This window comes from Scleropages formosus, chromosome 3, assembly GCF_900964775.1.
Source record: "Scleropages formosus chromosome 3, fSclFor1.1, whole genome shotgun sequence".
NCBI classification, from domain to species: Eukaryota; Metazoa; Chordata; class Actinopteri; order Osteoglossiformes; family Osteoglossidae; genus Scleropages; species Scleropages formosus.
Genome location: NC_041808.1, coordinates 7,448,139 through 7,464,260, shown reverse-complemented (window position 1 = coordinate 7,464,260; position 16,122 = coordinate 7,448,139). Strand labels below are relative to the sequence as shown.

Here is a 16,122-nt window from a genome sequence, read left to right as displayed (position 1 = left end):
TAATTTTGATCATTTTGCAGGTTTTTGATGAGTTTTATAAAGTTCATGTTTTACAAAATATTAAACAGCAAATTTTTAAGATTGTACCACTTCGCAAAATAAAGCTGTTACAGCAACATGTATATAAAATGTCTATAATAAATATTAAATGGTGTACATGTACATGCCTGAGATTAATTTAGCATATATGCCCAATAGGAGTAGTTTTTTAACCCTTTGTCCCAGGTTTTACTTTAAATGACCTACTGCCTTAGAAACATCTCTTATTGAGTATAAAGGATCTAGAGAAATCCCTTTGATGAAATTTTTCTTTAGATTTGGAAAAATTATGTTAAATGCAAATAATTCATCAATCCATTGTCAGTGACCACTTGTCCAGTGGAGACATGGAGTGGAAATGTGAAGTGATGGGGAGGATACGCCCCGGACAGGATGCCAGTCCATTAGAGGGCAGTAATATAAATAATGTATTAAATTAATTTTTATATAGCACACTTACCAACCTGAATGTATAAGATCATTTAACGTATGAGCTGATGCATGTGGTCAACAATGCAAAAACTGTGGAAAAGATAATACTGTTCAGGTGGATTGCACTATTGCAAAAGTGACTTCAGTTATGAATACCATTCTGGTCTGAGTTTGGACTGTAAGTTAGGGACCTAGTGTAAACGTGAAAACAATAACTTATGCTGTGGTCTTAAGTTATTGCCGTGGTCACCTTGCGAGATCTGACATTGATTTGTTATTGCGTACTGCAGCCAGTCAAACCACTTTGATTCCTTACTTGCCTTGCTAACCACCCAAATGGTCACCACTGGTTGAGGTCGACCTGATGACACATTCATCATTATCACCTTCATTCCTGTCAATAGCACGTGCGCACACACACACTCTCTACCCAGCTTCCAATCGAGGCTATGGTAATACTTCACCTGGACTACTGCAATGACCACTAAACAAAATACATTTAAAGGCACCAGTAACATCTAGTCAAATAAAAATAAAACATTCTTTATTGGAAGTACTGTAATAAGTTACAATGTAAAGAAATACATTTCCTTATATTTTTTTATTAGTGAAGGATGACTATGCATGCAAATGTGACGTCTACATGTACACAGTTACAAACTCTGAAAGATGTATTATCTGTAATATGTAAGAAAGGTAGCATAAATCAGCAGAGAACAGGTCTGATCCACGTGCTTTTCCAGTTAAAAAAAAATCTGTAAAAGGCTTTGCATATAAGAATCACTATATACCGAAACAAGGGCTGCAGCAAAACAAGCTGAGGTTTAACAGAGAGCTCTTTAGGTTTTAACAGTGCATAACTTATTTAATTTTTAAAGAGCAAAGCATTTTTAAAGCTGTCGGAACCAGCCCTGTGTAAAGCACCCCATCGCAAATCTCAAACGCTCTTTGCGGCACTGTCTTGTTACACTCATTCCAGATCAATATTTCTCTACGTATGTTATTGTGGGGGAAAAAAAATGAAACGGACACATCGAACAAAAATATGTTGGTCGTGTAAACATCTTGTAGGCATCTTCTCAAATGCGCAAAGAATGAAATTTCTTGAATTTTGTTTAACTTTTGCGATTTTAACTTTGCTTCATTTATACACTTCGACCACCAAAATACAGTATGCGTCCAGCAATTAGCTAAAGTTCAGAAGGGGCAAAGAAGTTCATCAAGGTTACATGTTAAAGTATTTTCTCACACAAATACTGTCTAGAGAGGAGCAATAATAGGGTGTGTCATTATCTGATTCACAATGATATAGATGAAGAAAAAAATGAAACCACTGAACTTCACGGTGTAAAAAACTTGCCTTGAAATTTTTTCGAATAGCTCACATTTGAAAGACGCATTTATTGTGTGCTTGTAAGTCCTTTTTTAATAAAAGCAGTAATGTTGGGTATCGGTAATGTGGAAATTTAAACTTTTTTTTTTTTTTGCTGTGGTTGTTTTAAGGACCACTTTCTAGGGGGCAGATTGCTCAAAGCGGCGCCTCCTAATTTCTGTCGGTGAAGTCGCTGCAGATTCTTTTGGCAATGTTCTGGTGGAACTGCTTCAGACCTGTGAACTCCCGTGTGAAGAAGGTGTGACTCTCTTTGGGCTCTGATGCCATGGCCTTCAGGTCATCCAGAGGAGCCCAAGCCACGCCAACTGAGATCACTGTGATCCCTACAATGGAAAGAGGGAGAATCCACTGGTGATGTGTTCACTTTTCCAAATACATTTAATGGAACTCATTCATTTATTTCACGGGACACAGTTAGGGGAAAGGGCTGAGTGTGTGTTTATTTCAAAGGACAGACTGCTTTTAAGGACAGTAGTTCACTTAAGCTGGTAAAGTATGATTTTCAAGTTCAAAATCTTGTACCCTAAACAGATCTAATTCATGTTTGGTGTTGAAATTAAAAGTCAGATTGTGAACTTTCGAATAGGGCTGTGGTCTGTTTTCTATGTACTTACCTTCCTTCTGGGCAGCAAGTGCCGGGCCTCTTACATCATCATAGGACTGACCGTCCGTGATGATAATTAAGAAGTTTTTGCCAGATGTAGCCTTTTTGAAGAGATTGGAGACCGCATAGGTGATGGCTTCCCCAGTGGCAGTTCCCCCGCTCATGTATCGGATAGCTTGTATGGCCATTAGGGCTCTGTCCTTGTCCGTGTGTTCGTTGAAGTCAAACTCCATCTTCTGGTCGTAGGTGAATTGGACAGCCCCCACCCTGGACCCGGTGTCAGAGATCTCGAAGTTGCGGGCCACGCTGGCAATGAATTCCAGCACTAGCCGGAAGTTATTGTCACCAACGCTGCTCGAGCCGTCGATGAGGAATGCCAGGTTAACGGAGTTATAGCAAGTTTTGCTGCACAGCATCTGGTCAGCGGAACAAAGCCGTTGGGCCAGCGGCTTCACGTACTTGGTGGTGCCAAACCAGCTCGGCATGCTGAAGGAAAAGAAACCGTTGTCCTTGCAAACAGCCTGGAGCCAAGGGAGTGTACACATAAACACGGAAAAACCAAAGTAAGGTCTCACCGTATATATGCAGTTATAGCCTGTAATTCCAGGTAAACAGTGGAGTTTGATGTAACTGATGGCAAATCCATGAAACACCACATAAAATCATGTTGATGCTGAGAATAGTGGTCCCATGCATTTCTTACCTCAGATTTTATAAACACTTGCTCCCGGACTTATTTAATTGAGACTAAAAGTTGGACTTAGAGGGACTTGCCCTCAATTTCATATGGAGCTACCCGTGTAATGTATTCTGGCAAAAACGGTAGTACGGGAATAGCTGGTGGTACTTTGAAAATCGCCAGTCTGCATGTGTACCTCTCCATCTGCTGGGGATTTTCCGGGTTATTCCGGGATATACTCCGGAGCACCATGACCCTGACCACACAAGCAGTCAATGAAAATGAATGGATGGATGGATGGATGGATGGATGGATGGATGGATTTTGCTACAAGCATCATGCCCATATTTGGGACAACTTAAGTGGATTTTTTATGAAATTAAAGTAATGCAATGGCAGTGGCTCTCCCATGATGCATTACTGCTCAAGATCACTGTTCAAAGTTTATTGGTATTTACTTCTATTGTTTTACTGTAAAGATTTGCTTAGTTATGTTTCAAGTTTGTAGTTTTGTCTATGTACATGTGTGGTAATATCATACAATGATCATGTCACATTTGATAGGAATTCAACATGAAAATGCCTTTACATTGATACAAAAGAGGGACTCACAATACTAATTGTAGTTAATCCTATAGGAATTACCCTGTTGTATAAATTGGGAAATAACTGTAAGTTGATCTTGAGAAAAGCATCAGCTAAATTAATAACTATAAGTGTCTTAGTGTTATAACCATACGAGGAAATTGTGTTGTTTGTTTATTCATTCCTGCACAGTTCTACGTATTGTGGAAAAAATAAAAATATTTCTCTAAAAAGTTTATGTTGGCAAAATGTGTCAGGGAGCAACTGTGTATAAAAATACGTCTTATCATGTTGGTTATCATTGTCATTTTTGGATAATATACTGAACTGTTATTTCAGTGAAAGTGTAATTAGTGTAATTATCCATATTAATCTTTTCATGTATTGCATCTGCAGCAGTATGAAAACTGGTTACGTAGGATAGTTATTGTCAGCTGACAGTTGCATTTAAACCCTCCACACCAGTAGCTGAACACTATTATGGAACTCAAAGTCACAGTCAATATACGGCAAATATAAAACATGATCTGAGATATGGGACTTAAAAAAACTGAGCTTAATATATCATTATTACAGATGCATAATCATTACAAAGTTCTAAACAGTTCCTATGTCAAAAGCAGAATAAAACAGCAAGGCAAGATAAGATAAGTTCAGAATCATGATTTTTCATTTCTCAAAGTTGTTCTTATTCTATCTTAGAAGTTTTTTCTATGAGTTTCCCCTTCCTTTCCCACTCACCTTCTGGGCAAAATCTTTGTCTTGTACCATACTGAGCTCCTCAGGGCCTGGCTTTGCCACTGACACAAAGAAAACGTTGATACCTGACTCCCGGGCACGTGTTGCAGCTTCCTCAAGGTTGTCAGAAGGCCAACCATCCACAAGAACCAAAATGACACGAGGGACACCCCGTCTGACACCATGCTCTGCACTGAAGAAGTTCTCCACGGTGTACATCATAGCCTTGCCTACATGGGCCAAAATTTTCTCAGATTGATGTTGGTTAGAGTCCCAACTGGGACAGTCCTCACTACTAGGTCCTTGAAACATGCATTTAAGATGTATTTAGTTTTACTGATAACAGCAAAGACTGAGCATTTCTTGTGTAAACATGAAGGAAGGATGACCTGTGTTTGTGTTTCCTCCTCTGAATGAAATCTCTTTGATGGCAAAATTCACATCCTTGGGTTGGGTGAAATTTTTCAAGAAGAATTCAATTACTGGTGTTTCACTGAAGACAAATAAACGATATTTAGTGATATTCATCAAATCATTCATGCTGACACAGACAAAGAGATTTTGAAAGTCATGCTTTCTTCTGACATCTTTTGTTGACTTACTCTCCCCTTTGCTATCTTAGCATGTAATTCAGTTAAATCTGGAATATTTTGTGAGACTTGAGATTTTCTGTGTAAATGATCATGTTCTGCAATAAATCTAAATAATTGAGGATCAAATGAATCGTCTGTTCATGGTCCGGTCTTTTACAGGTGGTCCCCGACTTATGATGGGGTTACACTTCACGAAACCCATCGTAAGTCGAAAAAATTGTAAGTCGAAAATGCATTTAATACACCTAACCTACAGAACATCATAGCCTAGCATACATGCGATGGCCATTACGGGCTTGCCGCCTTCATGCTGGACAATTATCTTGAGTTTCTCCTCAAGAGTAATTGCCCTTCTCTTCTTCTTCCCACCAGTAGCAGGAGACACAGGTGGGCATTTCTATGACATTATGGATGCATGAAACACAACGGAGATACGGGGGGGAGTATCTGTTAGCGATTGCATAGCAGACTGGGAGATGCGGATCTCCCAAGAGAGTATCGCGCTGCATATCACTTGCCCGGGAAAAAAAAATCAAAATTCTAAATTCGAAGTACGTTTTCTACTGAATGTCTATTGCTAGGTCACCATCGTAAAGTCGAAAAATCGTACGTCAAACCATCTTATATCGGGGAGCATCTGTAGTTGCAAAGAGCAACAAACTACCTTGCCTTCTGGTTTGTCCTGGCTAGAGCATTAACTGCCTCTACAATATCAAGCCCATTCTCCATTATGCCCTTATTCTAACTTGTGTGTTTCTATTCATGGCTGGTCCCCATTGACTGCTATGCGAAGTAACTGGTTTTCCCCACTGCACAGATGAGAAGGAAAAGACCATCTTTCCCCAACCAGAGGCAAATGTCTTTGGCTCAGCTGGCACATATTTCTGGACAATCTCAAAGTGAAAAGTTTACCTCTGCAAGGTACAAACTTTAAAATGACATTTCTGAACATGTTACTGCACAGCTACTGTTTGTACGTTCAATTTAACAGATTGAAACAATAAAACTGGTATGTGTGTAAGTTTGGGCAACGGTCTAGATCAGACCTCAAAACTTAATTGACTTCTTCAGCTTAACTTAAACCACACACATTATCCGAACCGCTTATCCCATACGGGGTCGTGGGGAGCCAGAGCCTAACCCAGCAACACAGGGCGTAAGGCTGGAGGGGGAGGGGACACACCCAGGATGGGATGCCAGTCCATCACAAGGCATCCCAAGTGGGATTTGAACCCCAGACCCACTGGAGAGCAGGACCCAGTCCAGCCCATTGTGCCACTGCGCCACCGCGCCACCACGCGCCCCCCACTAACTTAAACCAGGTGAAGAGAATTCCAAATATAATCCCTTAACCTCCAAGAATATTGTGTCTGCTGTCTACAAGTATGAACTTCTCTAAACAGTTATCTCAGGATTTAAAAATAAACATAAGTGGAATTTACAAAGCAGGGCTATAAAAAGATACCTCCGTTCTTCTCAAAACCTCTTCAGTGGATTTTCCACTTTCAGAAACAACAGTACGAAAATCAAAACAAACTGCCTGTCAGGACACTCCTTGGAAAACTTGACAGAAGTGGCTCACAAAGTGGACAGATATGCCAAGCACAACCCAGACAACACCGCAAAGAACGGGCAAAAATGTTGAACTGACACCAGAGTAGTGATCGACAGGTTGAGAGTACAGCATTTCACTCACACAAATGCGAACAGAAACCTTTTCTATGAGCTCATCGCAAAAATTAATACCAGAAGTACACAAAACACCATGCAGATGAGCCAGAAACTTTTTGAAACTTTTTCTGCTGTGGATAGTAGAAGCAAAAACTGAACTTTTCAACCACACTCACAAGAGAAACCTTTGGAGAAAAGCAGGTGGAGCATTTGAAGAAAAGGACATCATCCGCAACCATTCACCACACAAGGGTGGATCGATTACACTTTGAACTTATGTGGCAGCCGGTGACACAAGATGAAATTCTGCTGGCGGAAGGAAGAATGGATTCAACTAAATAAATTGAAAAGAAGTTGTCTTTGGCAAGACAACAGTTGAAAAGTACCACAGTATGAACCATGGAGTACTTAGAGAAACAAAAGCTTATGGTTTGGAATGGCCTTCACAGTCCTCACACTTCAAGGACTAGAGCTCAGACACAGAGTCCATCCAAGAAGACCTAAGAATATTTCCTATCCAGAAGGGTTACACAAGGAAATGCGGAAAAAAGTAAAAAAGAAAGTAAAGAATAGAGGGACCCTTGAGATAAGGGATCTTAATTTAAGTCTTGACCCAAAGCAAAATGAGGACTGGCTGTAAGAAAGAGAGGGAAGGTGTGATTTCTGCTACTATGAATATGCTGACCTGCTAATATGAAATATTGAGTGAGAGGGTACCCAAACTTTTGCACATGCCACATTCATCAGTTAATTAAATGGCTTAAAATATGCAGGACTATGTCATATGTAAATTTGTACAGTAGAGTTTGTATTCTGCACAAAGTTGAGTTTGATAAGTTTTTTCTCTTTGAGATTAAGCGAAATATGTAATTTTACCAGGAGTTCTTAAGTATTTGCATGGAAATGTCATGTTCAGGATGTGGTAGAACCTGGCTTGCACCACTCCTATATGTGGTCCCTCTGGCCCAGTCCGCATCATCAGCACCAGCTTGCTGGCAAAGTTCTTTTGAAGGTTGAAGCGACGATGTCCAATATTGTAGCTGCCATCCAGCAACATGGCAATATCCACCTGGCAATCTAATAAAAATATTCAACTGTTCAGTAAGCTGTTCATAGTACTTAATTCAGTTTTTATATTCATTTCATGTCCTGCTCCAGTAAGTGTATGATACCAGTAAAAAAATCTGCCAAAAAAATGTATTTTAAATGCATTTTAACTTTTGAGTTATTATCAGTTTCAGAGAATTTTACTTTTTGGTGTTCAAAGCTAATGTAAAGTTAATGTCATTTCAAAACTGTGAAACTGGAAAATTCTGTTGACCTTTCAGTCAGATTTACAGGTGAAATTAAAAACATGACTGCCATTAATGAAAAATGCTTTTATATATGATGAACTACAAAGTGTACCTTTATTTCCATTAGAAGGTGGTTTCTTCATGTTCTTCTTTACGGTTTTCTTTGCTGTAGGAGCCCAAAAAAGTGTATACCTTAGAAGTAACATCTTACTGTGTTTTATAGATTCTTACAATAGTATTGCAACAGCTTTGTCATCATAATTACTGCTGTACAACTGAAATCCTGTAACATGTTTCTTCAAAAGTAAAGAATTACAGACTCTTAATGAGGAAGACCTTGCAACAGTGGGGAATTTAACTGTAGGTGCATAAGAGTAAAGCAAAAACCTGATGACAAATAGCCATAGTAAAAAACTATACCAAAATTCCCACACTGTTTGACAATAAGACAAACTTGTACCTTGATTTGATTTGGGCATGGAAGTAGTATGACCTGACACCTCCATGGGCTGACTTACTGAACCTTAGGGACATAACACAGAAAGCATAGTTTCAAAATGACAACAAATTTTGAAATTGAAATAAACCAGAAAGAATGAGAGAACACATGAAAATTTTGCTGGTAATCCTAACATTTGAAATCAACAGCTTTGGCCAGTGACTTGTGAAAGCCTTTTGGTAAACTCCAAGCCAACAACCAATATTGCAGTCTATAAGTTCTAACATTATATTAGTTCTATTATTTGCAAAAAATATGGCACCAGCAAAGATCAATGCTTCCTGCTAAAAATGGATGACTGGGCAAAGAGCAAACCTGTCAGTGAGATAAAACCCAACCCTAAAGGAACTGCAGGCCTTTATGGCAGTAAATGGCCATATTACGGCCATTTCATTTATTCTCCCTAAGTTTAAGGGTGAGGAAACGGAAGCCATTCCTCAGAAGAAAGAACATTCAAACTAATATAAATTTTGCAAGAAGATATATTGCCAAAAAAACCATATGGGGTATAAGTTAATTGTCTTAATTCCAAAAGATATGTTTGATGTAAAACCTACACAGCTCATCACCCAAAGACTACAGTGAAGAATGTCAAGAATGGTGGTAGCAGCATCATGCTATGGGGATGCTTTTGTTCAGTGGGAAGAGGGTCTCTATTTAGGACAGAGGAAAAACCAAATAGCTCCAAATATCAAAATAAAGCACACGGTCACTTTAACCAACTAATGACTTAAAAACAAAGGCTAATGTCCTAGAATGACCCAGTTACACTGCAGACAGAGTTCATTCTTCTAAAACTAACTGTCCATTTTTTTAACAGTAAAATATTGTCAATTACAAGATCTTATACATGATCTTACCCTTGATTTCAGCCTGTACCACAAGAGAAGCTGAAATTTCAATAACTGTGTGTAGATTTTTGATATTCACTGTATATTAGACATCTGAAACTACTGCACTGCAATCCCTTCATTCCTCATCAGAATGATTAACATAGTCTTCCATTATTGACTTCAACTCTGGACCTTCTATTTTAGATTACCTGTGAAACTGTATATATGTCATTAGATTACCTGTCTACATTTAATTGCTTGTCAGTTATTAATTATGATGGCGCTGATATTGAATAAATTTGCTTGTGATTATGCGTTTAATTTTATACTTGTACAGATGCTCCTCAACTCACGATGTTTGACCTCCGATTTTTCGACTTTACGATGGTGCCCTAGTGATAGACATTCAGTAGAAACCGTACTTCAGATATGGAATTTAGAATTTTTCCTGGGTAAGCGATATGCGGACTGATACTCTCTCGCAATGCTGGACAGCGGCAGTGATCCATATCTCCCAGTCTGCCACGTGGTTGTTAGCGTATACAACCGATACTCTACAGTATTCTATGTCGCCAGTGTTTTTTTAGATATAGGTCTTGTGTCTACGTCATCTTTTGTGCATCCATAATGTCATAGAAACGCCCATCTGTGTCTCCTGGTACTTTTGGGGAGAAAAAAGAGGAGGACAATTACTCTTGAGGAGAAACTTAAGCTAATTGCCCAGCATGATGGTGATAAGCCCGTAATGGCCATTGCATGTATGTTAGGCTTTGATGTTCGGTAGATTAGGTGTATTAAATGCATTTTTGACTTAACGATATTTTCGACTTACGATGGGTTTCACAGAATGTAACCCCATCGTAAGTCAGGGACCATCTGTATATACCTTTTCACTTCATTCATTAGCAATTTGTTGTATGGTGTGTGTTGTGTTTGTAAAGTTGCAAATTTTTTCAGCTAACTTGCAGCGCTTGCTACTTGGTCTATATTTAATACAAAGAAAGAAAAATTGGAAATAGCTTCACCTACTGTACACAGAGAATGATGAGGTCCACTTGGACAGGTTCTGAGATCTGATCCCATTTGAGTAGGAACCGACGTAATTTTCTTGGCCTGGTACTTTCAGGACTCTCAACTGGCCACCTGATGCAGTAATCACCCCCCTTTAAAAACAAGAGAGACAAAAACAGTTGTGTGGAAAAAAATGTGTAAAATTTGAACAATCTGGCTTGGTGCATGAATGGTCTCTGAAATGTGATTTGATATTTACTTAATAATAGGTAGACAATCTGACACAACAAAGACAACACATATCAGACTGTCAAAATCATTATTTAGATTTAGATTAAGAACAGCTCAAATTTTATAAGCATTCATGCAAAAATCCTGATAAATCTAAATGTTTCATCACCTTTTCTCGCAACTGTACAAAAAAGGACTGAGTTACTTTCCGAGACAGTCGTCCAGTCACCCAGTATCCTGTTATTTGCTTGTCTGGTACCTGATTTTAGTACTACTTATAATTAATTGGTACAGATTTCCATTTATAAGGTCTGTGACATCAAGTTCTGACTGGTGCCATTTGGACTGGCATGACAATTGGATTGAATCTGAAACCACACTTTTTTGTGCCAAACAGCTCTGTGAGAGAGACTTTGAGACGCACTGCATTATGGGAACTGTGTACCCACACTCTCAGTTGCATTCTGGCACATTACGACCTCACTACTGCACTCTTATGTTTACGTCTTGTGGTTTGCACAATTCACTTTTGTTAAATGCTTATCATTGTTAGGGTCATGTTGGTCTGAAGCCTATCTTGGAATCACCAAGCAAAGGATGGATTGGCAGTCTTTTTGTGGGAGAAACACACGCAGACATGGGGAGAACATACTGGCTCCACACAGATTGACCTGGACCAAACCTAATGTCTAGAAAGCCCAGGCACTATAAGGCAGCAGTAATATCTGCTGCCCCACCATGCCTGATTTGTGCCATTGTTTTCTAATTTTCTAGTTATTGACATATGACTTCATCAAACAGGTTCATGCACACTATCACAGTGAGTTGACTTTATGAAATGATTATTCTTTAAATTGCATTTAATACACACACACACACACACACACACACACACACACACACACACACACACACACACACCATCTGAAACCGCTTGTCCCATGCGGGATCGCAGGGAGTCGGAGCCTAACCCGGCAGCACAGGGTGCAAGGCCGGAGGGGGAGGAGACACACCCAGGACAAGACGCCAGTCCTGGGCAAGGCACCCCAAGCTGGACTTGAACCCCAGACCCACTGAAGAATGGGACCCGATCAAATCCACTGCACCACCACGGCCCCCCGTATTAAATATATAACATTCTTATAAATTGTTTTTCCTACTATTGTAATGTGCTACATGACTTTTTCCTTATGATTTTAGGTGTCATTTAGGCTGGGCTTTGGGCTTGAAACAAAATGTAATTTTTCCCCATAATAAATAATGGAATAAGTACTGTACAGTAATTTCATTTTCCACTTCTTTGATATTCAGCCTATTTTGAGGAACAAAGCATACTTACTTTTTAACTGTTACTAATTGCATAGATTTTAATAGTTATGCTTGTTTATATAGCATACATAACATTTGCTCAAATGTATGTGTTCATTATATATTGCTAAACATGCTCCAATTCTTGACATAGCTAAAACTCGAGATTTTGCAGTAAATATTATTACACATAAATGTGCATCCCTTGAATCTTCCAATAACCATAGTAAGTCAAAAGGTCAAAAGCAAAAAAAAAAAAAAAAATCACGTGTGTAGAGATCCTTATACAAGGTCACTAGATATCAGTTTTGTATAACGGAGATTGTTTCCATATTTTCAAACCAAATTGTTTATATCGTGGCATTACAGGTTATTTTGGGATTTGAGTATATAAAGCCAAATAATGCAGATAATATGTTCACCACATGAACCTTATTGACTATGCTGTCACAAGCTTGCACTCACAGTAAATAATAATTGTACAAATAATAATAATATCCATCAATCATTATTCATTCATTAATCATTATTATTAGCCACCTGTCCAGTGCAAGGTCATGGAGGTCCAGAGGGTATCCTGACATAGTGCATGACAGTAACCAGTTACAAGTTTGTGTTACAAGAATGTGTAGAAGAACTTTTATGACGAGTTTCATTTAAATCTCTTACTTCAACTTAGGTGGCCTCTATTTGCATTTATGAGCACTTAATTTTTTGTATGCCTCCTGCCAGCTGAACAGCATGAAATATTTACATTTACATTTATTCATTTAGCAGATGCTTTTCTCCAAAGAGATGTATAATGATTATTAAAAAGTATTTAGCTGACACCTTTACCGAAAACATTTACATTTACATTTATTCATTTATCAGACGCTTTTGTCCAAAGCGACGTACATCTCAGCAGAAGTACATATAACACTATGCGAGGTACACTGCAGTAAACTCCCTACTCCCAATGTACACAAAACCAGTATACTCATATATCATCACAATGTCAGTCTCATCAAGTCATCATCAAAAATAAAAATAAATACCTAAAAATAATTTCAGTTGAATCAAAGAAATCGGAAATAGCAAAGTGAAACTGCTTACAAGTAATTACCCATTTATACAGATGGATAATTTTACTGGAGCAGTTGTTTTATTGGAAGGCCGTAACGCGAACGCTATCTGCTATGCCATGAGTTATAAACTTGAAGCATTTTACTCAATTATGATATCAGTAGCATTATTAACACGAGTACCCTTCAACTGGCATAAATAAAGCATTATTCTAAGAGGGCCTCGAACAGCACGGTGTCTGTGTGCTTCGGGTCTTTCGTAAGGTCACAAGTAACCAAGAACCTCACCCAGAGGACAAACAGTGGCGCCTTTATTCTCTACGCCACCTCACTACATTTTTCCGCAGTAGTTTGCGCTCCTCTGAGCGAAAGCGTTTACCCTTCGGAGAAATTCCACCTTTTATTTTCTCGGGAGAACTTTTTTCACTGTTCACCTGATTTCACTGAACACAACAATGACTAATTTCTAGAGAAGTTAAGAAGTGTTCTTGTCAGTTCATTTGAATAATCATCTATTTAAAATTATTAGAAACGAATTAAATTTGTTGTTAAAGTAAACTTAATTATTAAAATTATTGAAAATTTTTAATGATTAAAAATCGTAAAATGTGAAGAACTCCATATTTACTTTACTTTTCACTGCTGGTTTAACTTCAGCGCTATATAATTACATAGTGTACTTGCTGCAGTATATTTACATCACATTTATTCTTTTAGCTGATGCTTTTCTACAAAGCGACTTATAACGTGAAGATACTTACAATTATTTACCTATTTATACGGCTTGGTAATTTTTACTAGAGTAAATTAGGGTATCAGGGTAAGTACCTTGCTCAAGAGTACTACAGCTGGAGGAAAACTTGCAACTTTTGGGTCCAAAGGTAGCAGCTCCAACTACTACACTACCAGGTATCACTTTTAAACTAAATTTAAACCTTGCCAAGTCATCTGAACAGTGAAATAGTCTCTAATAGGACAATCGTGCAGTCTAACGCTAATAAGAATAATATCAAAGTTAATAAAGATTATAGGTACAGTGCAGCGCTGGCACATTTTACCCCTGGAAAGTGCTCAGAATATGTGTCACCTGTGCACAGCTGCTCCGCAGATGCTGGACACCGCTGCGTAAACGGCTGAACCAAACACTGGGAGCTGCCAGACTACGCAGTTCGGAGGACACACCACCAGGGAGCGGTCTTCTGTCAGGTCAGAAGCGCGGGTTGTGCAGCTGATGGGAGTTGGAACTGAAAGACACATTACATGAGACACCTTTACTCAAGTGGCAAGTGGATTGAAAAAAGCTATTTTATCAATGCCATATTATATGTAAATATGTCTTTTGGGGAAAAAAAAAAAACATTTTAAGTAGTTTAGCACTGTAAAAATTCAATGTATGACACTGAGCACCTCCCTTAAAATAAAATTTATTCCTTCTAGATTAATTTCAGCGTGCTTTGCCATTTCAGAGTGAAATTTTTGCACCGGTGTCTCAAGTAAAGCAATCACTTTTGTTGATAGCTGTAGACAAATTTTAGAGTTAAAATATGTCATAATAAAATAAACAGCAGGTCAATGAATAATCAAAACATAAAGGTATGATACTGAGTACTGACCACTTGTTTCCAAGGCGAATGTCAGAGACAAAAGTCCTGTTAAAGGAAATATCATCATGTCACTGAAGCCAAACCTTTAAGTATCGTGAGTGGATATTGCATACATAACACCCAAAATTAATTTTTACATTTTAATTTATTTTTTTAAATTTCAGGATTACTGTTTAATTTAATTTCTGCAGTAATTAAGCATTATATTCTCACAAATGCCCACCTAGTAAATGTGTGACAGCCAACATAACTGACATGATAAAAATTCAGACCTACAGAGAAAAAAAAAAAGAAAATAATGAATTCACAAAATGCATTTTGAAAAATATCTATTCTTGAATTATCCAAATATATGAGCAAAACATTTTATAGATCCTGCTACCAATTATAAACCAAAATTACATTTAATTTCATTTATAAAACTAAAAACAAATGAACAAATCAGTAAAAATTATGCTGATATAGCACTCATTTGTTGAGCAACACAATTAACAAAACAGTTTACATTTCTATTGACTTTTAAAAATGGCTAAGGACATGCACAGGAATAGCACTGCTAAAATTACTGTACAAGTCTCTGAGACACCTGCAGCACAGATTTCAGAAATTCCCAGAGAAGAATGTTGCCCCTCTTTACTGTTATAAAACACTGAAATTACAAAGAAATTATCTGTGTTTAATATTCCTTAATACCATAATAAAAAGACACCGTTGAGCTTACAGATGCAGGTGAAAAGCAATTCCTCTAGGTGTGAGCTGCTAAGTCTTGCTTCGGCTGAAAAGAACAGGAATGTATAAAAAGATTGGGAATGCGCAAGTCCTAGCTTAAGAGCGAGACGTGTTCCCGGGTTCTCTTCTGGTTCTCTGGGTATGCGCGGTCCCTTAAATGGTTGGCTCGTCCTGACCTGTGCCAGGTCTTGATGACATCAACAGAGGCGGGCTCTAACCTGTGCAGTTCTGCCATCTGCAGAAACAGACCTGGTTACTCCAATCTGGTACCAGGGTAATCAATACTAGGCAAATTCAAAACAGGTCTGTCTGGATTTATCGAAGCCTGAAATCTTGTACTTGTGTTTGCAATTTTTAACTGAGGGAAGTGAATGTTTTCTGCACTGTGCTGTTGCAGTGATTTAAATTATAGATGATAAGAGGTGAAGTCTTTTCAAGTGGAAGATCATGAATTTATTATTGTGGGAAATTAACAAATTCCAGGCACCTGGCAGTTTGGATATCGAACACTATGGCAGAACCTAAAGTGTCAATCTGTAGGTGACAGGAACCCTTGGGAAAAAGCCCCTGAGTGGCTTAGGTATCAGTTGTTTTATAAGTTGTGCCATGTTGAAAGATGGAATCATTTTTCATTTGTAGTGGTTAAGACAAAAATGGGGAAATTACTTATTACTAAAGAAAAAAGATATGGTGAACAAGATCAATAATTTGGATGCCAAGACTTCCATCTCAAAGTCACCTGCAGAACACAACAGACTTCCGTAAGGACTTACTTTGACTCCTGTAGGATACAGGAACAGGACAGAAGTGTTTG

At 38.2% G+C, this 16,122-nt stretch overlaps 1 protein-coding gene across 1 annotated transcript; it reads right to left on the bottom strand.

Moving 5' to 3' along the window:
- Positions 1-1,000: 1,000 nt before the first annotated feature.
- Positions 1,001-15,420, bottom strand: coch (coagulation factor C homolog, cochlin (Limulus polyphemus)). Its single transcript, XM_018734707.2, has 12 exons — positions 15,301-15,420; positions 14,803-14,851; positions 14,589-14,624; positions 14,063-14,219; positions 10,391-10,524; positions 8,490-8,552; positions 8,142-8,195; positions 7,664-7,811; positions 4,860-4,963; positions 4,474-4,700; positions 2,479-2,989; positions 1,001-2,187 (listed from the first exon to the last, which is right to left on the bottom strand). The coding sequence occupies exons 2-12, from the start codon at positions 14,834-14,836 to the stop codon at positions 2,015-2,017; spliced, it is 1,641 nt and encodes a 546-aa protein (XP_018590223.2). The 5' UTR covers positions 14,837-14,851; positions 15,301-15,420; the 3' UTR covers positions 1,001-2,014.
- Between the last annotated feature and the right edge of the window lie 702 nt (positions 15,421-16,122).